The following is an 18,345-nucleotide window of genomic DNA, read 5'->3' as shown; positions in this document are numbered from 1 at the left end:
CCGATTTGACAAGCTTTTACTACCTTTGTGTGCCCATAGTGACAGTCTTAGGTGTCATTTGTCAAGTAATCTGATTGTACGTAACTTGTGCAGAGCACCGCATATATTACTTTTTTGTTTCGTTAGCGTAACCAATATAATGATCAGTGTGTAATTAGTCACTGCATTTTTTTTTATTTGCATTAGTGTAGTTTCATTTGAATTATTTAAGAGAAAGGCAACCTCAATTCAAGACTAGATGTGTGTTTTGCTACCATTTCTTGGATTTGTGTCTGATCTGGAAGTTTACATAATGTTGTACTGGTGAAACTCGTTGGAGTCCCCTCTCCTGTGGCCTGCCTTAGGGACCCCCTGTGGCTGTAGCATGCTCTGTGCTCTGCATTTGGTTAGGTTTCCTGCAGCCACCTCTACAGGTCTCAGCTTGGTTTCCGTGCCTGTAGTGAGAGGCAGGCGTAGGGCTATCTGTGAATCTGCAGATCTCCTAAAGAAAAATAGTATAGTGTCATACTGGTAATGTGTTTTTAACAGAAAACACTCCCCAGTGAAAAAGTCCTGTGCAGTTCTTTCTTCTGCACCATGTATTTTATATTTTCCCGTACACAAACACTTCCTGTAGACCTTTTGCATTTGTTTTACAGGCATGCACTACATTTAAAGCAAAATTTATTAAGGGCAAGGAAATCTCAGGATGGGTAAGTGGCAGATAATACTGTGCTTGCTAGAAGATGACAGTCTTCTAAATGGCAGGCCAATCCTGGCAAGGTGTAAGTTCTTCTTGCCTTCTCAGGTGTCTTGTTTCTTGTCACAACCTGTATGTCAAATTGGGAGAAAATTGACTCTTTCCAGTTCATCAGCCATCATTTGTGTGGATTTCAAGTCACTCTCATTTTAGGCTGCTTATGCCGGGTCAAAGCAATCTGTATGCCCTTCCTAGGGGGTGAAAGGGTGGGAAGGTATAAAAACCTTGAAGGCCTTGTAACCTGCACTGGTGAAGAACCATCATGCTGAGACATTGATGCTCCAGGACCTTTGGTTTCTGTAGGAAGTATCTCTTAGCTTTTACTTCTTGAATCAGTGCTATAGATGCATAATGAGGCATTAATGTTTATAGGATCAGTAGGCTGCTACTTTGCCATATGCCTGAGTGTGCTGTGCTTCTACAGGATCTGTTAGCTGCCCTCATCCTTGACAAGGCTTGGTATGTTCCTCTAACAAGTAAAACCGGTTTAATTTACTAGGAGGATTAAAGCACAGAATTTATATTTTTGCACAATTGATTTGGGAATTTGTGAGATACATCTAACTTTAGTCCAAAAAACCCCATGAAATAAACATTTACATAAGTTAATATAGAAATGTGGTTGTTCTTAAAAGATTGATTTATTTAGCAGTAAGCCTCACTGATGGAGCAAGTAGATGGTCATGTGCCATCCCAGAGTGATCACTGTAGGTTTCATGTGTTCCATAGCATATTAGAGATGGCATAGTGGTATGACTGTTAAAATCTTAGTCTGGCAGATCAGCAGACACTGACATAAGACATGGGCTGTAAGCTGAGGGGGGGGGGGGGGGAAGCCTGTATGTTCATTGAGGCAGAGATTACCTGTGCAATTTCAAACTTTTCTAACTTCTGCATATATCCATTGCAATTGCTTGTCCGCCTTCCATTGTAGCACTTTAGTTCTGAGCAGTTAATCACTTCAAATTTCCAGAAATGTGCATGTTCAGATCCCAAATTGAATTTCTCTGTTGGGGTTTTTTAAATTCCAGAGCTCTAGGACTAAAGTACTTAATATGGGTCTTTCCTTCCTTGAGTCTTAAAACTGTGCAGGAGTGGAGGCTCTCTGTTCCTGCAGAGTAGAGCCATGCAGCCGAGGAAAGGTTGACCTTCAGACAGAAAATGCAAAAAACATTATTCATCTGAAACTTTAGCACTCCTTCCTGGAAACCCACTAAGCAATTCAGTACTCTAAAGATATTCATGAAGAAAGTGCCTAATGAAAAAGTTTTCTTGCTGCTGAAATCCATGAAAAAGGTTGTTTTCAATGTCAGTGAGATGTATTATAGTGCTGAACAACAATGCTGGTGTATAAACCCACAGTTTATAACTGTAAAGACGCAGGCCAGATGTATAGAGTTCGTACGATTAGCGGTTTTAGGACAGTCATATTGTCTAGGTTTGGGGAAAATTGAGTTTATGGAACAGATTGTCTCAAAATTGAATTAAAATGAAGTGTATCAGCAGGGAGGGTACATGTGAAATATCCAAATAGCAACTGAGTAATTTTAAAACCCTTGTATTTTGGCGATAGACCAAACAAAAGGTTTGTTTGTTTGTTTGTTTGGAAGTTGAGAGCACCAGAAGTGGAGCGTTGATGAAGGAAGCGATAAATTGAGAGCAGGACATTTAAGATGACCACATAGATACAATCACATGTGGGACCTGGCTGAATCTGTAGATTCTGCAGACCTCTTCCATTCCTATGTGCAGTGCGCGGTCCCAGTGTATATCCCCTGGACAGGGTCTCCCGGCCAGGTGGTGGTGCTTTAAGACATAACGGGACTGTGTTGCAAGCTCTGCTATTACTTAGAGCAAGCTAAGCAAGCTCTGCTATTACTTAGACTTTGTTACTCCTCCAAGATATACTGAAATACATTTGCAACTATGCTAAAAAGTATTAGCATGAATCATGAAAACTGAATGGCACACAAAAATAAATGAACCAAGTGTGTTTGGGGAGGCTATATCTTCAGTTATTTCTTATCATGTTTGTTCATTTAATGAATTTTGCCAATTAGCAATTAATTTGCAGCAGGTCTCCTAGTCATTAGTGTGAATTAGCAAGGTTTTGTTGGCAGAATGTCTCAAACATTAAATAAAAATCTTGTGTCATTCAAAACCTCAAGGGCATTCCACAGTGAGACCCTGTATAGAAATTGAACTGCTCGGGGCCACCCCCCACTCTCCTTAGCCCCTGCTGTGAAAGTGCGGTGGATGCTCTGTTCATCTGTTTAAGATGCATGGCCCAATTCCCGAGTAATGCCTTCCTCCTTCAGGGGAGAGCAGGCTGGGTCAGTGCCTGCCTCTCCGGCTGAGCGCAGGCCAGCAGGGACTGTGCATCCCAGGGTCAGGCAAGGCTCCTCTCTGTGTAGGTAGACTCTGGTACTGTGGCTTTATGGTGTTGATTCGCACAATTTTCTGTAGCCCTTTATTTATTTTTCTCTTGGTACATGCAGTTCATGTGTTTAATGCAGGTTGTTTATAGCAAGGACAAAGGATTACAGTTCTTAAATCAAAAGCGACGTTGGTGTAATTATAAGCACAGGCTGGTGTTCCAAAGAGGGCTGTAGGGAGAGGCTGTCAAAGGAGAAGAGCATCCAAAATATAGTAACCTCAAAAATCCCGGCTAATCAGTTTTCTGACGGGAGCAATCTGTTTCCCAGGTATTATTATTATATGGGGACTTTAAAGATAATAAATAACAATAATAGTCTAGTATAAGGAAGGAAAGAAAAGGGCAAATGCCATTCACCTCAGAAGCTGTGGTTGCTCACTGGAGTTCTCCAGGGAACATAATTTTCCCCAGCCCCTGTGGAGGACTCAATCCATGACAACACCAAGAACATCCCAGGAGCCATAGTGTAAGCGACGAGATTGCCCTGAGTGGTGTTTTCATGAACGCAGAGGTGTGACCTGCAGAAACCACACATCACAGCGCACGCATCTCCAGCCAGAGAGCTGTTCTGTGTTGCTGTTGGCTGGGACTTGTGGTCCCTGCAGATTACCTCGTTCCTTGGGAACGAGGGCAGGTGATAGGCCACTTCCAGCACTCTGGTGTCTCTCTGGGCATCCACTTAAAAGATCGAAACAAAGAAGGGCTTGCTGAAGTAAGTTTGGGCTTATGAGAGCTGTACAGGGCATGAAGGCTTCTCTCCTGCAACAAGGCAGCCCAGCTAACGGACCCTGGCTAACAGATTATCAGCAGCATTTGAGTAATAGACTGCTCATTTAGTTTTAATACATTTTGCATAGAGAGCAATCAGCCTTCATCAGTCTTAGAGATGAATTGGCTTAGCCAGCTAAATTCTAAAGATATTAGTCCGACAGCAGCCACATAAATCATAACATTTTCTTAATGATGGTAAAATTAAAATATACTCTTGCTTTGAGAAACCAATGAAGCCTTCCTGTTTGCAGGCCAGATACTCCTGCCTGAATTAAAAGGAAGCTTAATTGATGTGTTTTTAAAATAAACTCACAGCCCCACTCCTTCTGAGCATCTCGTGTCCCTTTCTTTGAAGTTAATTAATTTGCCCTGCCTCTCCCTGCGCCATCCTCTAATCTTCAGGAGTGTCTGTGAAGACCTTGGCTCAGTATTCATTGAGCAGACTCCTGTGGGACGTGAGCAGGACATACACAGTGTCACAGTTGAAGGCTTTGCCAGGTTAATCATTTGTGTTGCCAGTAGTTCCTTGAGCTAGTAGAAGCCTCCCAGGAAAAAAGCTTGTGCTCTTCCTCTAACCATCAAACCAAGACCTCCTGTCTGTCCACCTAGCCTAGGCAAGTATGAACTTTTCCTGTTTCTTGTCCTTTGTTCCTGAAGCTGGCTTGAAGTCCAGCATGCTTTTGCCAGCTGGTGTTTTAATGGAAGGCAATCCTGCCTTTAGCTAGAAAGGCTGTGATGTCGGTGTTAGGGGCAAGGGTGAAGACAGGCGCTCAGAGCTGTGATAATCGCACAAGTATTGTGTGTCCAGAGCTCTTCAATGAGGAGATGCTGGGCCGCGTTAACTCTTTGTGTCCTACCAGTTAAGGACGGCACAGTATGACTGGGTCAGCCCATACATCCCCTAGCTGAGGCAGAGCTGGGTACGTCACCCATCTTAACTGTTCTCTGTGATTCCTTGTGGAGCATAACGGTTCTCTGGACCAAGATTTCTTGCTCTCAGGAACGTCTTTCTGATGCTCCAGGCTAACCATTCTGTCTCCTGCTAAGCTGTGCTAGGTGACCTTTCCCTCCCTGGCATCCCACTGCTAGCTGCAGCATGGCACCCACCAAGTAAACAAGAACGATCTCCCGTCCCAGTGCTCTGGGCTGCCTTACCTTAGGGCTCTACCCTGTCCTGGTGCTTTTCAGCACAGCCTGTGCAGGCAGTCTATGCAGCAGAGCTCCTGGGAAAAGCTGTTTTAGTAAAGTTCTGCACAAGTAAGGTCCTAGATCGAAGACCTGACTGAAATCCAAATACCTGATACATTTAGCAGAGAAAGGCTGCCAAAACAATCATTTTGTGGTCAGCTGTAAAGATTCAGTTCCTGAAGTACTGTGCAGAAACCCCAGCTCTAAGCCAAAGACGCTCAGAGTATAGAAGAGGACAGAGGTGTCCCCTAGCCTTTACCTGTGCTGGCTGTTTGTACGAGAGTGGCTTTTCCTTTTTCCTTAATGCTCCTTTTGGATCCTCTGGATCAGGTTGGTTTCTTAGAAATCCTCCCCTGGCAGTCCTCTTGGTCCTTTGTTGGAGTCTTAACTGTGGTGGTAGTATCTAGCAAAAGGACTAGGTGCTTCTCAGCGTATAAAAAGGCCCGTTCCCTTGGGGTGCTCTGTGGTTTCATGGCTGGAATGATGTCGTAAAGAAGGCAGGTTTTCCCAGCCGGTCCTGCATTGGGGTTGCGGAGCTGCTGATGGGACAGTGCTTTCACTGTTTGGGTATGTGCCTGCAGTCCTCCTGTCTTCAAAGAAATTAAGTTCCGTTTTTTTGGGGGGCAGTAATGCTGTGGAAAAGATGGGCCTAACTTGGGAGACTGACATTGGGCTGTCTGTTTTGGGGAATTTAAACCTGCGGCTTGTGAGAAGTAAGGTGACCATGGGACCCTCTGGTGAGCTTACCTCAGAGGCCAGTTTTAAGATGGAGTCAAGAATAGCTCTTCCTTCAGGCCTTTCCCAGCCCGGTGTGGCAGGCTCGTGGTTGGTTCGGGCAGGGTTGGGGCCATTGACCAGTAAATGGTGTGCAGGACGGCTGCAGGATGCTCTCACCTCTTGGCTGTTCAGTGGCCTGTTGGGCAGCTTGGGCTGGTGATGGTGATCCCTGGGCGGAGGTGTGAGCTCACCTTCCCAGGGGTGGATATGGAGGGACAGCCTATGACTGTGTGCAGTAAGGTGTTTTGACACTGCTGTATTGGGAATAATTTCTTTCCTGGTCTGTCTGTTAGCATTGCTGAGGGGGGAAAGTGCTTTCATTCGTTCTTGGATATATCCACAGGGCTTGGAAACCTGTTCTCCCTGCCATATTGTGCCAGCTGCGTTTGTGCTGCTCGTAATCTAATAAATGCTTGGTCTGAGCAGCTAGCACTCCTGCTAGAGCCCAAATGAATGCAGAGGAAGGACCCTGCTAAGTGTATGCATTCTTCCTCTCCTGGCCAGCTCCAATTCCCTTTCATAGCTTACATCTGATGCTTCCTCTCTCACCTAGCCCCTTAGCTCCGATGTAAATGTGTGTTCACACTTCCGCCAGTCAAGTAACTGTGCTCTCTCTGTCTCTCCCCTTTGTTATAAAGCTTGCTCTGTAAATGAATCCCACAGGTCTGGGGCTCAGCAGGTAAAAGGAGAAGTGAGTCTGTTAGCGCATGAGTCTAATCAGGCCGGCTAAAGCGAATAAAGTAGGGCAGCATTGCACATTAGCCGCTGTGTAAATGAGCCCTTTGATGGGCTGGGCACCGCAGGAGAGGGTTTGAAGCCAAGAAGAACTTTTGTTGTTAATTCAGTGACACATGGAAACTGTAAAACAGCGTGTCTTGCACACACACGAGAGAGAAAATAAAAGCCCTCACGACCGGGCTTTTCAATACCTGCCCTCGGACCTAGTCTGAAAACTTTCAGCCCCTGTCTCCCTCTCTTGCCACTTGATTTTCCTTTCTCTCCCTTTCTTTTTTTGTTCCCCCTGCACTATAAAAAGAAAAGCTCTCTTGCCTTTTGAACTAGACGGCTGTGAGTGAGGGCTATCTCTGAGCTGTGTGGCTCTGTTACCTTTGTGTTCCAGATGAAACTGCCAAGCTCGGTGGGACAGAAGAAGATTAAAGCCCTGGAGCAGATGCTGATGGAACTCGGAGTAGGTGAGTAAAGGGGGCACGCGAGAGAGAAAGAGACACACAGAGCTAGCCTTTGTTCTTGAGATGGGCTATTTTTTCCCCTAGTAATACAGCCAGTTTCTTGAATAACAGTATGTGAATGGTTTTTAAAATATTTTATGTGTTTAAAAAAAAAAAGAGAGAGGGTAAAAGCCAGAACAAGATGCACAGTTTTTTTTGGTGTTTTTTTTTTCCCTCCCAGTAGAAAAATGTTTTAAAAGAGTCTTTGTTTCTCTCTTGTTTGGGCCTTTATAACCATCAAGAGAGGCAACACAGTATTAGGAAGGCAAATCTCAGCCTTGCCGGGAGAGGTACTTCTAAGTATGTTAGTGACCACGGCACGCGCATTGTTCAGGGCTGCCCTGTCTTGCTTTCAAGCTTCGTTTCCTCTTAATTTACTGTTCATGGTGGCAAGTCTAAAATGTGTCTGGGGCTGTTCATCCCCCCTTTATAGATTGCATGCTGTGTGAAAATCTGGAGCATCTCTGCTGAAAGGCAAGTAAACACACATCCCTCACTCTTGAACTCCAGTGTCTTAGCAGCAGAAAGAAGGGTTCACTTAATGTGTACAATGCCTGCTCGTAGCTAGAGGGGAAGAAGTGCAGCCCATGGCTAGCTGCTGCCCTCCGTGCAGTGGGTACAGTTTGCAGGTACTACAGGTCCCAGCATGCAGTGCCCTTGATTAGACACCTGATGATCCCTTTTCCCCCCACTGTGGCTGGGGGGATTTTTAAAAATAGAAAAGGAAAAAAAGAAGAAGAAGAAAAAAAAACCCTTATTGGTGATTTACAAGAGATTACCGAGCCTGCTCCCAGCACTGATTTCTGTTAGATCTTGTTAGTTTTTTTGGCCAACTGGTTTATGGTTTGATATGTTGTCTCAGAGACTGCGTGCAGTTCTGAAGGCCTCCTGTGGCTGGTGAAAACAGCTCGACCAGGGTGGTTTCCCCTTTCTGCTTTAAAACTAAGGGAGTTACCATCTTTGCTTGCTAGAGAAGCCTTGGGGAAGGATGTGAGTGCTTCTTAGAACTCACTTTCCATGAGGGTAAAGAGGGGATCCTGACTCCCTGCTCCTGCCTTACAAAACACTTATCTTGGGGGTTTCCTGGTGCTCTAGTCCTGCTGTGTCTTAGAGTGGAGAAACACACCTGGGCTTTGTGTGGGTGAGCACAGTGCTAGCAGGAAGGGATCGTGTGGGCAGCCCTGTGGACAGGGGCCCACTGCTGTGTAGCAGGACAACTGTGCAGAGCTTCATCCTTTTCTTCTCCAGAACATGCATGTCTTCCTGGCTCTGTGTACCTGTGTGAGGGCTGCGACAGAATGCGTGGTGTGGGGAGGGGATCTGCCAGCCCCCTTGCTACAAGCAGTTTATGTCTGTAGCACAGCAGCAGAGCAATTCTCTGCCTCAGTCCTACGCTGGGAGGAGGAACAGGAGAGGCAAGGGAGCTCAGCCGGTCCACCCTTTTTTGGTGAAGGTGTAGGGAACAGCAGGAGCTCTTCTGTCCTCTGCAGCAGAGTGTGAGGACTTGTTCCCAAGACCTGGTGGACAGCGAGGTTCAGTCATCTGGTCTGATCTGCATCTTCCATCAGCCTTCACTTGATGAGTCTTGGAATTTGCAAGTTCACCTGTAGTTCCTTGGCCAGAGCCAAAGGACAACCTGGAAATTCAGGTCTCCAACCCTTAGGGATGCCGGTTGCTAATGATCAGTGTGATGGGAGTGAGGCTCCTGGCATGTCTTTGTGGGAGTTAATGGGCAGCCAGGACCTTTCTAGATTCTTCTGTTGTAGGGTTGCAGGTCTGGATGTTTAACAGAACCTCTTTTTCTCCCTAGATCTCAACCCTATGCCCACAGAGGAGATTGTGCAGATGTTCAATGAGCTGCGGAGTGACCTGGTGCTGCTCTATGAGCTGAAGCAAGCCTTTGCCAACTGTGAATATGAGCTGCAGATGTTACGGCACCGCTATGAGGCCCTGGCCAAAGCTGGTAGTATTGGCCCTCTCAGTGCAGAAGGCACCCATCCAGATGGCCAGGCAGGGCTTGGCATTGAGGAGGGCAAGGGAGATGCCAAGGACCAGATCATTGATGTAGTAGGAGCACCGCTGACCCCCAACTCGGTGAGAAGGAAGGTCGGGGGGGCAGAACAGGGAGCACTCAGGTCTCCGACGCAGATGCCCTGACAAGTGCGCTGGGGATGCCGCCCTGCTGTCCCTCCAGGCATGCGCATCCAAGGGAGCACAGCAGCCTGTTCCCCCATAACTCCCAGTGCTGCTCTCTGGGTTTGTCTCCTGTGCCGGACAGTGTTCTTGGTGCTACAGGTGGGGTCAGCAGGGCTTTCCACATCCTGCGTGCAGGCAGATGGATTGACGTGGGTGCCACCATGGACCAAAGCAGCAAGGCTTTGGGTAACGAGAGCTTGCTCTAGGGCAGTAACAGTGATGCTAGCACAGCTGCAGGCCTGAGGCATTTTCATTCTAGACACACAGCCCCATAAGGGTTGCTCAGCAGAGGGAAGCGAGTGGGGAAAGCAATCTTGAGATGATGAGCTATGACCTGCCCAAGTCCCTGGAGTCAGGCAGTAGCCCTGGCTGGAGCAGGAGTCTTGGGAAGGAGAGAGGTGTTTGAAGAGCAAAGGGATGTTTTTATACCCTGCTTCCAGTGCTGAGAAAGGAAAGCCAGACCTAGGGCTTCTTCCACTGCGAGCCCTGTGACAATGTCCTGTGCATCTACCTCTGCAGGATGCGACTCACCAGCCTCTCCTCCCTGCCTCCATGAGGGCAGGCTGCCCAGCCGTCACCACTGCCTCAGGGCCAGGGGTGTGCCTGGGGATCAGCTGAGGTTGCTTTCCCCTCTGTGCAGTCCCTTGGCACAGCTGAGCTGAACTGCCTGATAAAAGCTGCCCGTCTCCACACAGTGGCATCCTCGACGCCTCAGACATACTGCCCCTGGTAGCAGCACAGACCTTTACTTTCTAAAATGTATAATGTATTGCAGGATATTGAGAACACCTTGTCTGTCAACAGCAGAGCTGACACATTAGTCTGGACTTGAGTTATGTCTACTTGATTGTGACAATGTGGAGTCGTAAGGAAGCGTTCCACTGAGACAGGTTCATGTTTGCAAAGGAGACTTCTGGATTTTTTTTCCCCCTACTACGTTGTCTGAAATCTCACCCCTCCCTGCGGTCCAGAGTGTCCCGTTTTGCAAACTTTTTGGGCTGATTCCAACACACTTGCTCTCCCTTGAGACTCCTTGTTGGGAAGGTGGGAGAGGTGGTGGTGATGGTGGTGGCCATGGCTGCAGTAGGAGGGAGGCCGTGTGTGTGTGTTCCTCAGTGCCGTCTCCTGGAATTGGAAACACAGGGGTGGGCCCAGGCAGCACAGAGAGGGTTAAACTGACCTGGTCTCTGACATATTTGAAAGAAATATAATCAAGTTAATTCACTGCAAGGCAAATTCAGTACCTAAAGGGCCCCCATGTTAAATACAGCACTGACCTTTACCGGCTGATTACACAAAGACGACACAATTAGATTAGTCCAAGACAAAAGGTCAAGCACATTCACACTGTGACCATTTTATGCTACCTTTTGAGGGGGGGAAAAATTACATCCCAGCTGGAGGGGTGTCTTGGAGAGGAGGGGAAGGGACCTGCTGTACCATGTTCTGCCTGGCTCAGGTGTGTTTGGAGAGTTGAGCAGGGCTTGGCACTTCGCTTGCCCTGAACCTTTTCCGCAGTTCTGGGCAATGTGGTGGCGGGAGAGACAGGCCCCAAACCACCTTTTCCAAGGATGAGCTGAGCTGAGTGGAGGCCATGGGTTGGTGATGCTCCCTGCCTGGCCCAGAGCTGGCAGGGGCAGCCCCAGCGCCTCGCTCAGTGTCACGGCTAAAACCGGCTTCTGGAAGATCAGTGGGCTGGGGTCAGCGCTGAGAAGCGGGGTGGCTGGGGCAGTTGTTGGCTCTTTGGCTGGTGGGGTGCATGCGTGTGTCCCCACCCCGCACAGCGATAACCCTGAGGTGTCCCAGGCCCTGGCGTGGTGGGGACAGTGTGGGAGGCAGTGGGTGCAGGGCACGGTGCTGAGAAAGCAGCCTGCCTCTGCAAGCACAGTGCTTTTCCCTCACCCTGGGGCGCTTGCAGCGGGGGAAGCAATGCTGCAATACTGGTCGTGCAAGCGAGCAGCTCTAGAGCAAGCGCAGTGGTGCTTTGTGGTGGCCTTTGTCTCCCTCACCTCCTGCAGCCCTGGCCATGGGTGCTTGTGGGTGAAACCTCACCCTTCCCCTCGCTGAGGCTGCTTCAGCGGTTTAACTCTGCCACACCAGCCTTGAACTCCCGAGTTCAAGTGTGTGCTTTGCCACTGAGCTGCTGGGTGCCCTTGGGGGAATCGTTTAGTTTCCTTGCTTCAAATTCCTCTGAGTTGGAGAATCCCTTTGTGCTGCCTAGCGCTGCCTGTCCATGGCACTCCACGTGTTGGATTAAGCATGGATTAGTTCACCCTCCAAACCAGCTGCTCCTCTGAAGCCAGATTTGTTTCCTTGGAGAGAAGCATCTTGCTCCTGATGTTGGAGGGAGTGAGTGGCAAAGTCAGGAGTAGAGCTAGGAGTCCTGACTCCCAAGCCGTGCCCAGCATGCCTGGACTCCTTTCCGGGAATTACAATAGATAGGCAAAAGCACGCTGGGGTCTTGAGATACTGCTTGTGGCAACAGCTGGCTGCCACCATCCCTCTTGGCCGGCAGTGAGGATGGGGAACATCTCAGCAGGGTGTTTCAGCCCAGGTTAGGAGAGGCGTCTGCCTGTCTCGGCAGCGAGATCCCGTGGGGCGGCAGGAAGCCTGACATCGTTCTGCCCTGCCGCCTCCACCGCACCCCTCTTACCCTGGCTGCCTGTCCATCCTCTCCTGGGGCTGCGGTGCCCATTGCTGACCATTAAAGCTGAGGCTGGGATCCCCTCAGTGCCGTCTGCCACTGACCCCGGTAGGGACTTCACTCGGGGCCTTCGGGAGGTGAAAGGTGAGCCGAACTCGGAACAAATTAGTTCCAAGCAGAAGTTCAGCCAGTTACTCCAGATTGGATCCTTTGATTTCCGCAACTCAGACTCCACTCAGTGATCTGTAATGAGTGACTCTCAGAAATCCTCACATTGCAGCACTTTGTTCCTGAGCTCACAAGTCAGCCCATTAATGGGTAAAGGAAAAGACCTTGAGTCTAAGAAGTCTCGGGTTCAGAGTCAGAATTATTTGACTTTTAAGCTTCCTTTATCTGAACTCCTGCTGACTTCTTGTTTTCTGAGCCTGTTTGAAAGCTAGAAGTTACATTGTTAAGATCAAACATTCTCTCTTTCCAGATGGAGTTACAATATCTGTCTTTCATATATATATATAAATATATATAGTGTATATATACCAGGGTGTGTATATATATATATATATTCCTCTCCTTTTTTTTTAATCGTTCTTTCCATTAAAAGAAACTAGACTTGTAAGCTCTTGTAAATTATAATGTAAAACATTTTTTTTAACCAGACAGTTCCCAATTTTGCCCAAGGCAACTGGAATAGCAGCGCCACAGAAGGCAATAGGAAGGTGATTAATATGAATTTGTGACATATTTGAAAGATGGGTCTTTTGCCATATAAAGATTATCAAACACATGTGCTCTTCCCCATTAATTCCGCAGCCCTCCCAGGAAAGCCACAAAGCTCAGCTCCTTTGTTTCCAGGGTGGGTTTTTTGTTTTTTTAAATGTACCTTTCGGTCCCCTTGATTACCATGTATTTGATTTTTATAGGGCATCTGTTCACACTGCTGTGTGGGTTCTCTGGCCCTTTTATTTCCCCGTTAATCGGATCCCGCGAAGGCAGCCGTGCCAGGGCCTCTGACGAAATCCGTGTGTGTGTTGTATTTAACTTTTAGCCGTGCAAATTCCATGCTCTGTTTGCCATCCGCCCAGCGGGAACGGGGGGCCGCCTTCCCGCCGGGGGAGGCAGCGGGGCCTCCCACAACGCGCGCCGCTGCCGGGAGCACACGCGTGCCGGACTGGCAGGGCTCATTTCAGAGAGCGCGTCAGTGCTGCCTTGTCCATCCCCTGGATGCTTGCCCGGCCACGGCAGTGGCTCTGCAGGCCTCTGGGGACGGTGGATGGCTGCAGGGCTGAGCACGGCAGGGACCTGACCGCAGTCGCTGTGCCTGTGCAGCGTGTGCGGTAGCGCTGGCCCCTGCCGCTGCCTGTGGCGCGTTGTGCGGAGCAGACTCGATCTGGTGCTGTGCGCAGGGGACCCCGGGGCTCTGGCACTGCGTGTCCTAACAGCACCCAGCGCACAGGGTACCCGGTGGCTCTGGCATGCCTGGGGCACCCCGCATGCAGAGCCCTGCTTTGGCTGTTGACCCCGCTGTGGTCTTGGCCGCAGGGCCCGTGCAGTGCCTAGCAGTGTCTCGTCACAGTGCAGTGATACGGCTAGGGCGATGTTCCCGATGTTCCCGGTTTGGTGCGAATGGCCCCAGCTTTCCTATGGCCGGATTCGGTCATGAAAGCCTGTCTGTGAAGGGTGAGGCTCACCAGAGCCGCCAGTCTCGCTCAGGCATATCGTCGTACGCTGCCCAGAGAAGGTGGTTTCTTTGAGGAGCTGTGGTTCTCTGTCAGCCTCCTGCTCGGCTCCTGGGCCGCTTTGTGGTGGGTCTGGATGGTGGAGGGGCATTTCCAGGCTCTGCCCCGTCCTGCAGCCAGCACCCCAGCACAGCTGACCATAGCACAGAGCTGCTCTGCCCCTTTTTTCAAGGGCCTGCTCCTTAGGGCTTATGGCATGCCAGCTCCTGGCGCCATGGGTTGTTGCCAAGCTCAGCCCCTTTCTCCTGCTCACTCCCAGACCCTGTGCCACAACGGTGACTGTCCCAAAGCCCTGTCTGTGTCAGGGAGGTGACATCCTGGCCCTGCATCACTGCTGGATTAGCTCTGTCCCTCCTATCATGTAAGGACCTGGCTCTTGCCTTTCGTGGTTCGCGGCACTGCTGGGTGTGACGCTGGAGCCCTGTGGCTGGCTCCAGGACAGGCGAGTGTTTGCCATGACCCAAGGGCTTCCACCTGCTGATTCTTCTTTTGTTTCCCATCTCCCTCTTGGAGCAGAGAAAGCAAAGGGAGTCGGCTTCCAGCTCTTCCCCTGTCAAGAAGGTGAAGCAGCCGTGAGCTGCCTGCACTGGGTGAGGAGGTGCAGAGCTGTGTGCAGGGTCAGTGCCATCCCGTCCCGGAGCCCCCAGGGACAACTGGCTGCCTGCAGAGATGGGGCAGGCTGAGGGCCTTGCTGGGGCAGACACTGCAGCGCTCCAGAGCAGCAGGAGCCGTCCCCTGCCCGGTGCCACAGCCACAGCCCCGTCTGGCCTCCGGACACCTGCAGCAGGTGCTGGAGGGTGGCCCTGGGGCTGCACAGGGCTCTGGGGCTGCCCTGCAGTGGCTGGCACTAGCTGCCGTTTGTTCTGGTGGCTTTGGGGTTTTTTTTTACATGCCAGATTTTTGTGAGCGTCTCTGTAAATACAGAACCCTTCGCGTGTGCTGGAGCAGGGTCATCATTAGACCTGGCAAGGCCGCATGGAGCGGGAGGAGATGGTGCGAGCTGTCTCACACCCACCCTGGGCAGAGCAGGTGCCACTAGCCGTACTGGCAGCCCTGGCTGCTGGTGGCTGTCCCTGAGCCCCGTCTGCCTCAGTTGCGGGGTGGCAGCAGGGGTTCTGCAGCTCCCATCCTGCTCCAGGCTGCTGCAGCGGGCTAGGGAGCTCCCTCCAGCACCCCACGTGCCCTGTGTAGCTGCAGCCGTCCGGCAGCTCTTGGGTGCCCGTGGCTGTAGGCGCTGCCTCGCCTGGATGAGGAGATGCCTCTGCTGGGAAACACTCGTGTTGTCCCCGGCACTCGCTGTCAGCCCCAGTTCCTCCTGCTGCTGCCCTGCCCGAGGCAGGCGCACAGGGCCCCCCGGTCCCCGCGCCCCTGTGTCACAGGACCTTGGCGGGGCTGAGGCATCGCCAAAGCCGGCGCTGGGAGCCTGGGTGCATGCGCTGCCTGCTGTTGGCACTGGCGGCCCTGGCTGTGTGCCCTGCTCCGGGCCGCTGCCCACCCCGCGTCCCCTCTGCCTGCCTCTCAAGTGTAACTGGCGATCGACCCGCCATGACGTCCTCTGAGTCACATTCTCGCCTGCAGGAGTAAAGGGCAAAGGCCAAGTTCTTAGTTTTCATAGAAAACTAATTAGACGACTCCATCGAAAATAGGTCAATAAAGCTGATCAGGGGCTGCACAGAGGGAGCCATTAAAACCCCCGTGACCTTTGCTTGGAGCAAGTGGGCTGGGGCTGCCCCGTCCCTCTGGGAGCTGCCCACTCTGTGCCAGCTGGACAGCTGTGTCCCTGTCACCCGGCGGCACCGCAGCGCTGGCCAGATCCCTTGGGCACCTGGATGTGGTGGCAGTTCCTGCAGGGCTGGTTATGGTTCCTGTGCATCATGGTGCTGCGCTCGTGCTGGCTTTCCTGGCCGGGGCAGAGCAGGTGCCCCTGCGCCCTGGGCAGAGCCGCGCTGGCTCCGGCCGTAGCAGGGATGCTCTTACGCACGGTAGCAGCCGCATGGGTACAGTGCCAGGCTGAAGGGCAGGGTGACAGATGCCAGTGGGACACGGTGGTTGCCGTCACACTGCACCAGGCAGAAAGCTGTGCTGGGGTGCACCTGTGGGTGCAGTCCCGGTGCGGTGGGCTGGTGGCATCCTCGGGCAGAGCTGCCGTGCGGCAGAAGCAAACCCCAGGAGGTGGGGGAGACTGGTGGGCCCACCCACGGTGCCCACGCTGGACTGCAAGGCAGTGCTCCCGGCAGCCGGGAACCTGGACCTCCCTTCCCAGTCAAAAACTTTCCCTTTTTGGGAAGCATGGACATGCTGGGACGCCATACCCCGGGGAGGGCAGCCCTGCTGGTGGGGCACCCTGCTCCCACATACCCAGGCGGCGCCCCCCCCTCTTCCCCCGTACACACTCACACATGCATGGGCACAGCCCGGGCTCCTTTACCCCCAAACTTTATTCATGTGGCACATTTACAGCAAGGATTGGAATAACTAGACAATGAAAATGCTGGGTTTGCATTATCGGTTGGTTTAACTGGAACACCACACACCATGCAGTCATGTACCGCCAAGTTCAGTGCCTGTATTGCCCTTCTGGCTGCCGTCTACGGCTCTGCTCCAGGCCATGCACGCACGGGCCCGGGGCTGCAGCCTCCCTGCAGGTCAGCGCCCGGACGAGGGCTCCATTCAGCAGGGCCTCAGGGCTGGGTGACACGGGGGGACGTGAGCCCTCAGCCTGCCCCACAGCTGTCCCCCAACCACCCTGGCCGGCCGGGAGCCCACCCAGCCGGAGGGGATGTGCTCGGCAACTCTCTCAGGCAACAAGCCAGCTGCTGCTGAGCGTCCGCAGGGACCTGCGAGGGGCATGGCACGGCCCCTGGGGACCGTGGGCACGTGGGGGGCCGAGCCTCAGCTCGGGAACCGAGGGAGGCCGGATGGGATCGGAGGGGAGCAGGGTCAGGGGCCCGGGGCAATTTGCAGCTCCCCTGCTCGGGTACCTGTGGGCTGGGGGCCAGCGCGCGCTGGCACGTCCACCGCCAGCAACGGACGCGGTGCTGTGGCGGGCCTGTCCCTGGTGGAGCTGGAATCGGGCGTCGGGGCCAGGGCAGGGCTGGGCATCCCACCCAGCCCCGCAAGAGGCACGAGCAGACAGGATGGGGACGGGACGGGGCTCCGCATGGACACTGTCACCTCCCTCCTGCCGCCCGCCCGCCCGCCGAGCCCCCACCCCACTGAAGGGAGCCCTCCGGGGCCCCGCAGCCCATGGTGGGGCTGTCAGGGGCTCTGCAGCGGAGAATACAGGCACTTCACCTTGAACATAAAGAGACGGATCGCGTTTGTCACATACAGGAGTCAGAGAGGGGTTAGTGTTGACTCAAAAAGGGGAAAAGGCGCTCGGGGAGAGGCGGGGGGGCTGGCGGGGAGGGCAAGGGGCCGTCTCGACACTGCTGAGCCTCCACGAGCGGTGCCCCGTCGTGGGCACGCGCCGGCCTTGCTGCAGCAGCCGTCAAGGCCTGAAAACATAAAACCAGAGAACAGAAAGAAGGGAAGGTGGGGACGGCCCATGCCGGGGAGGAGATGGGGGATGCTCTGGCTACAGGGCGGGAGAGGGAGGACGGGGTGGGATATGGAGGGAGGGACGGAAATCGGGAGCCAAAGAAAAAGAACAAACTACGAGTCTAAAATGTGGTGCAAGCGCCCTACGCGGCTGTCCGCTAGCATGGCATAATGTCCGGAGCAGCCCAGAGAGGGAGTCACATCAGGTCTACACAGATTTGCCTTCCCATATATACAACCTCTACTGGAGTTAACAGCTGAAATTGAGATTTTTTGTGTCGGTTCCTCTGGCCTCGGTTGCCGTTTTTTTTTAATGCTGGAGCCCGTCCTCCCCGCCTCGCCGGCGCCGGGCGCATGCAGCCCTTGCCTGGCTTGCCTTGGGGATCAAAAGGGTTTGGAGGTCTGCTTGAAGATGAAGCCTCTATGGGCCAGTGTCTTCATGATGTTGGCGATGTTCTTACAGTCGTCTGCGGAGAGAGCACAGAGATGCTGGGTTAGAGCCGTGATCTGACTGGGAGCTGCTGGACCAAGCTCCGGGACCCACGCTGGGGCTGTGCCCCCACCAGTCCAGGCACTGCCTCAAGTGCCTTGCAGTGGTGTCAGGCGAGTGCACGGTCCCTGGCTCCCCAGCACTTGCCACCTGCATCCCGGTACAGCCCTGCGCTGCACTAAGACGGATCCATGCCCAGGACCCGGAGGCTTGCCTGGGGCAGTGGCGTCACCTAGACTGCTGGCTGACACATCCCTGGGTCCTCCAGGCTGCTGCCTGCCCTGCAGCCCATGGGGAGCTGGTGCGTGGGGAAGGCGGCGTTCTTGCAAGCCAGACCCCCGCGGGCCCCCAGCTCTCGGCCAGTGGCTACCTCCCTGCAAGCCCAGTGCCGGTCGCCCCAGACTCCTCTTCCAGCACCCCTGTCCCGCGGTGGCACTGGCCAGCGAAGGAGCTGTCCCTGCACCGGGATGGGGACAACAGGTGATACTGGAGCTGCCCTCCACCAGCCAAGGAGGGTCCTCTCCTTCCCCTCACCCTCCTCAGGCAGGGGCTGTGCGGCACCTGGCTCGCTCTGCTCGCTGCTGAGGTTCGGGGTCAT

At 52.6% G+C, this 18,345-nt stretch overlaps 2 protein-coding genes across 9 annotated transcripts in view; one reads left to right on the top strand and one right to left on the bottom strand.

Annotated features, from left to right (window-relative positions):
* DMAP1 (DNA methyltransferase 1 associated protein 1) overlaps window positions 1-15,987 on the top strand; it is a 35,702-nt gene extending 19,715 nt beyond the window's left edge. For 4 of the 5 annotated variants that reach the window (XM_056356704.1, XM_056356703.1, XM_056356702.1 and 1 more), the window contains 2 exons: window positions 7,033-7,105; window positions 8,952-12,765. In XM_056356704.1, coding sequence (XP_056212679.1) covers window positions 7,033-7,105; window positions 8,952-9,298 — 420 coding nt within the window. In that variant the 3' untranslated portion in view covers window positions 9,299-12,765. Of the gene's footprint in view, window positions 1-7,032; window positions 7,106-8,951; window positions 12,766-14,233 lie in introns of those variants that run through there. The other variant, XM_056356706.1, reaches the window with a different exon arrangement.
* Window positions 15,988-16,136: 149 nt separating this feature from the next.
* The window catches only part of ERI3 (ERI1 exoribonuclease family member 3), a 135,203-nt gene continuing 132,994 nt past the window's right edge, over window positions 16,137-18,345 (bottom strand). For all 4 annotated transcript variants that reach the window (XM_056356713.1, XM_056356714.1, XM_056356712.1 and 1 more), the window contains exon 8: window positions 16,137-17,724. In XM_056356713.1, the coding sequence (XP_056212688.1) occupies window positions 17,642-17,724 (83 nt within the window). In that variant the 3' untranslated portion in view covers window positions 16,137-17,641. The remainder of the gene's footprint in view (window positions 17,725-18,345) is intronic.

Source organism: Falco biarmicus, chromosome 11 (genome assembly GCF_023638135.1).
Source record: "Falco biarmicus isolate bFalBia1 chromosome 11, bFalBia1.pri, whole genome shotgun sequence".
NCBI lineage: Eukaryota > Metazoa > Chordata > Aves > Falconiformes > Falconidae > Falco > Falco biarmicus.
This window is presented reverse-complemented; position numbering and strand designations above follow the sequence as displayed.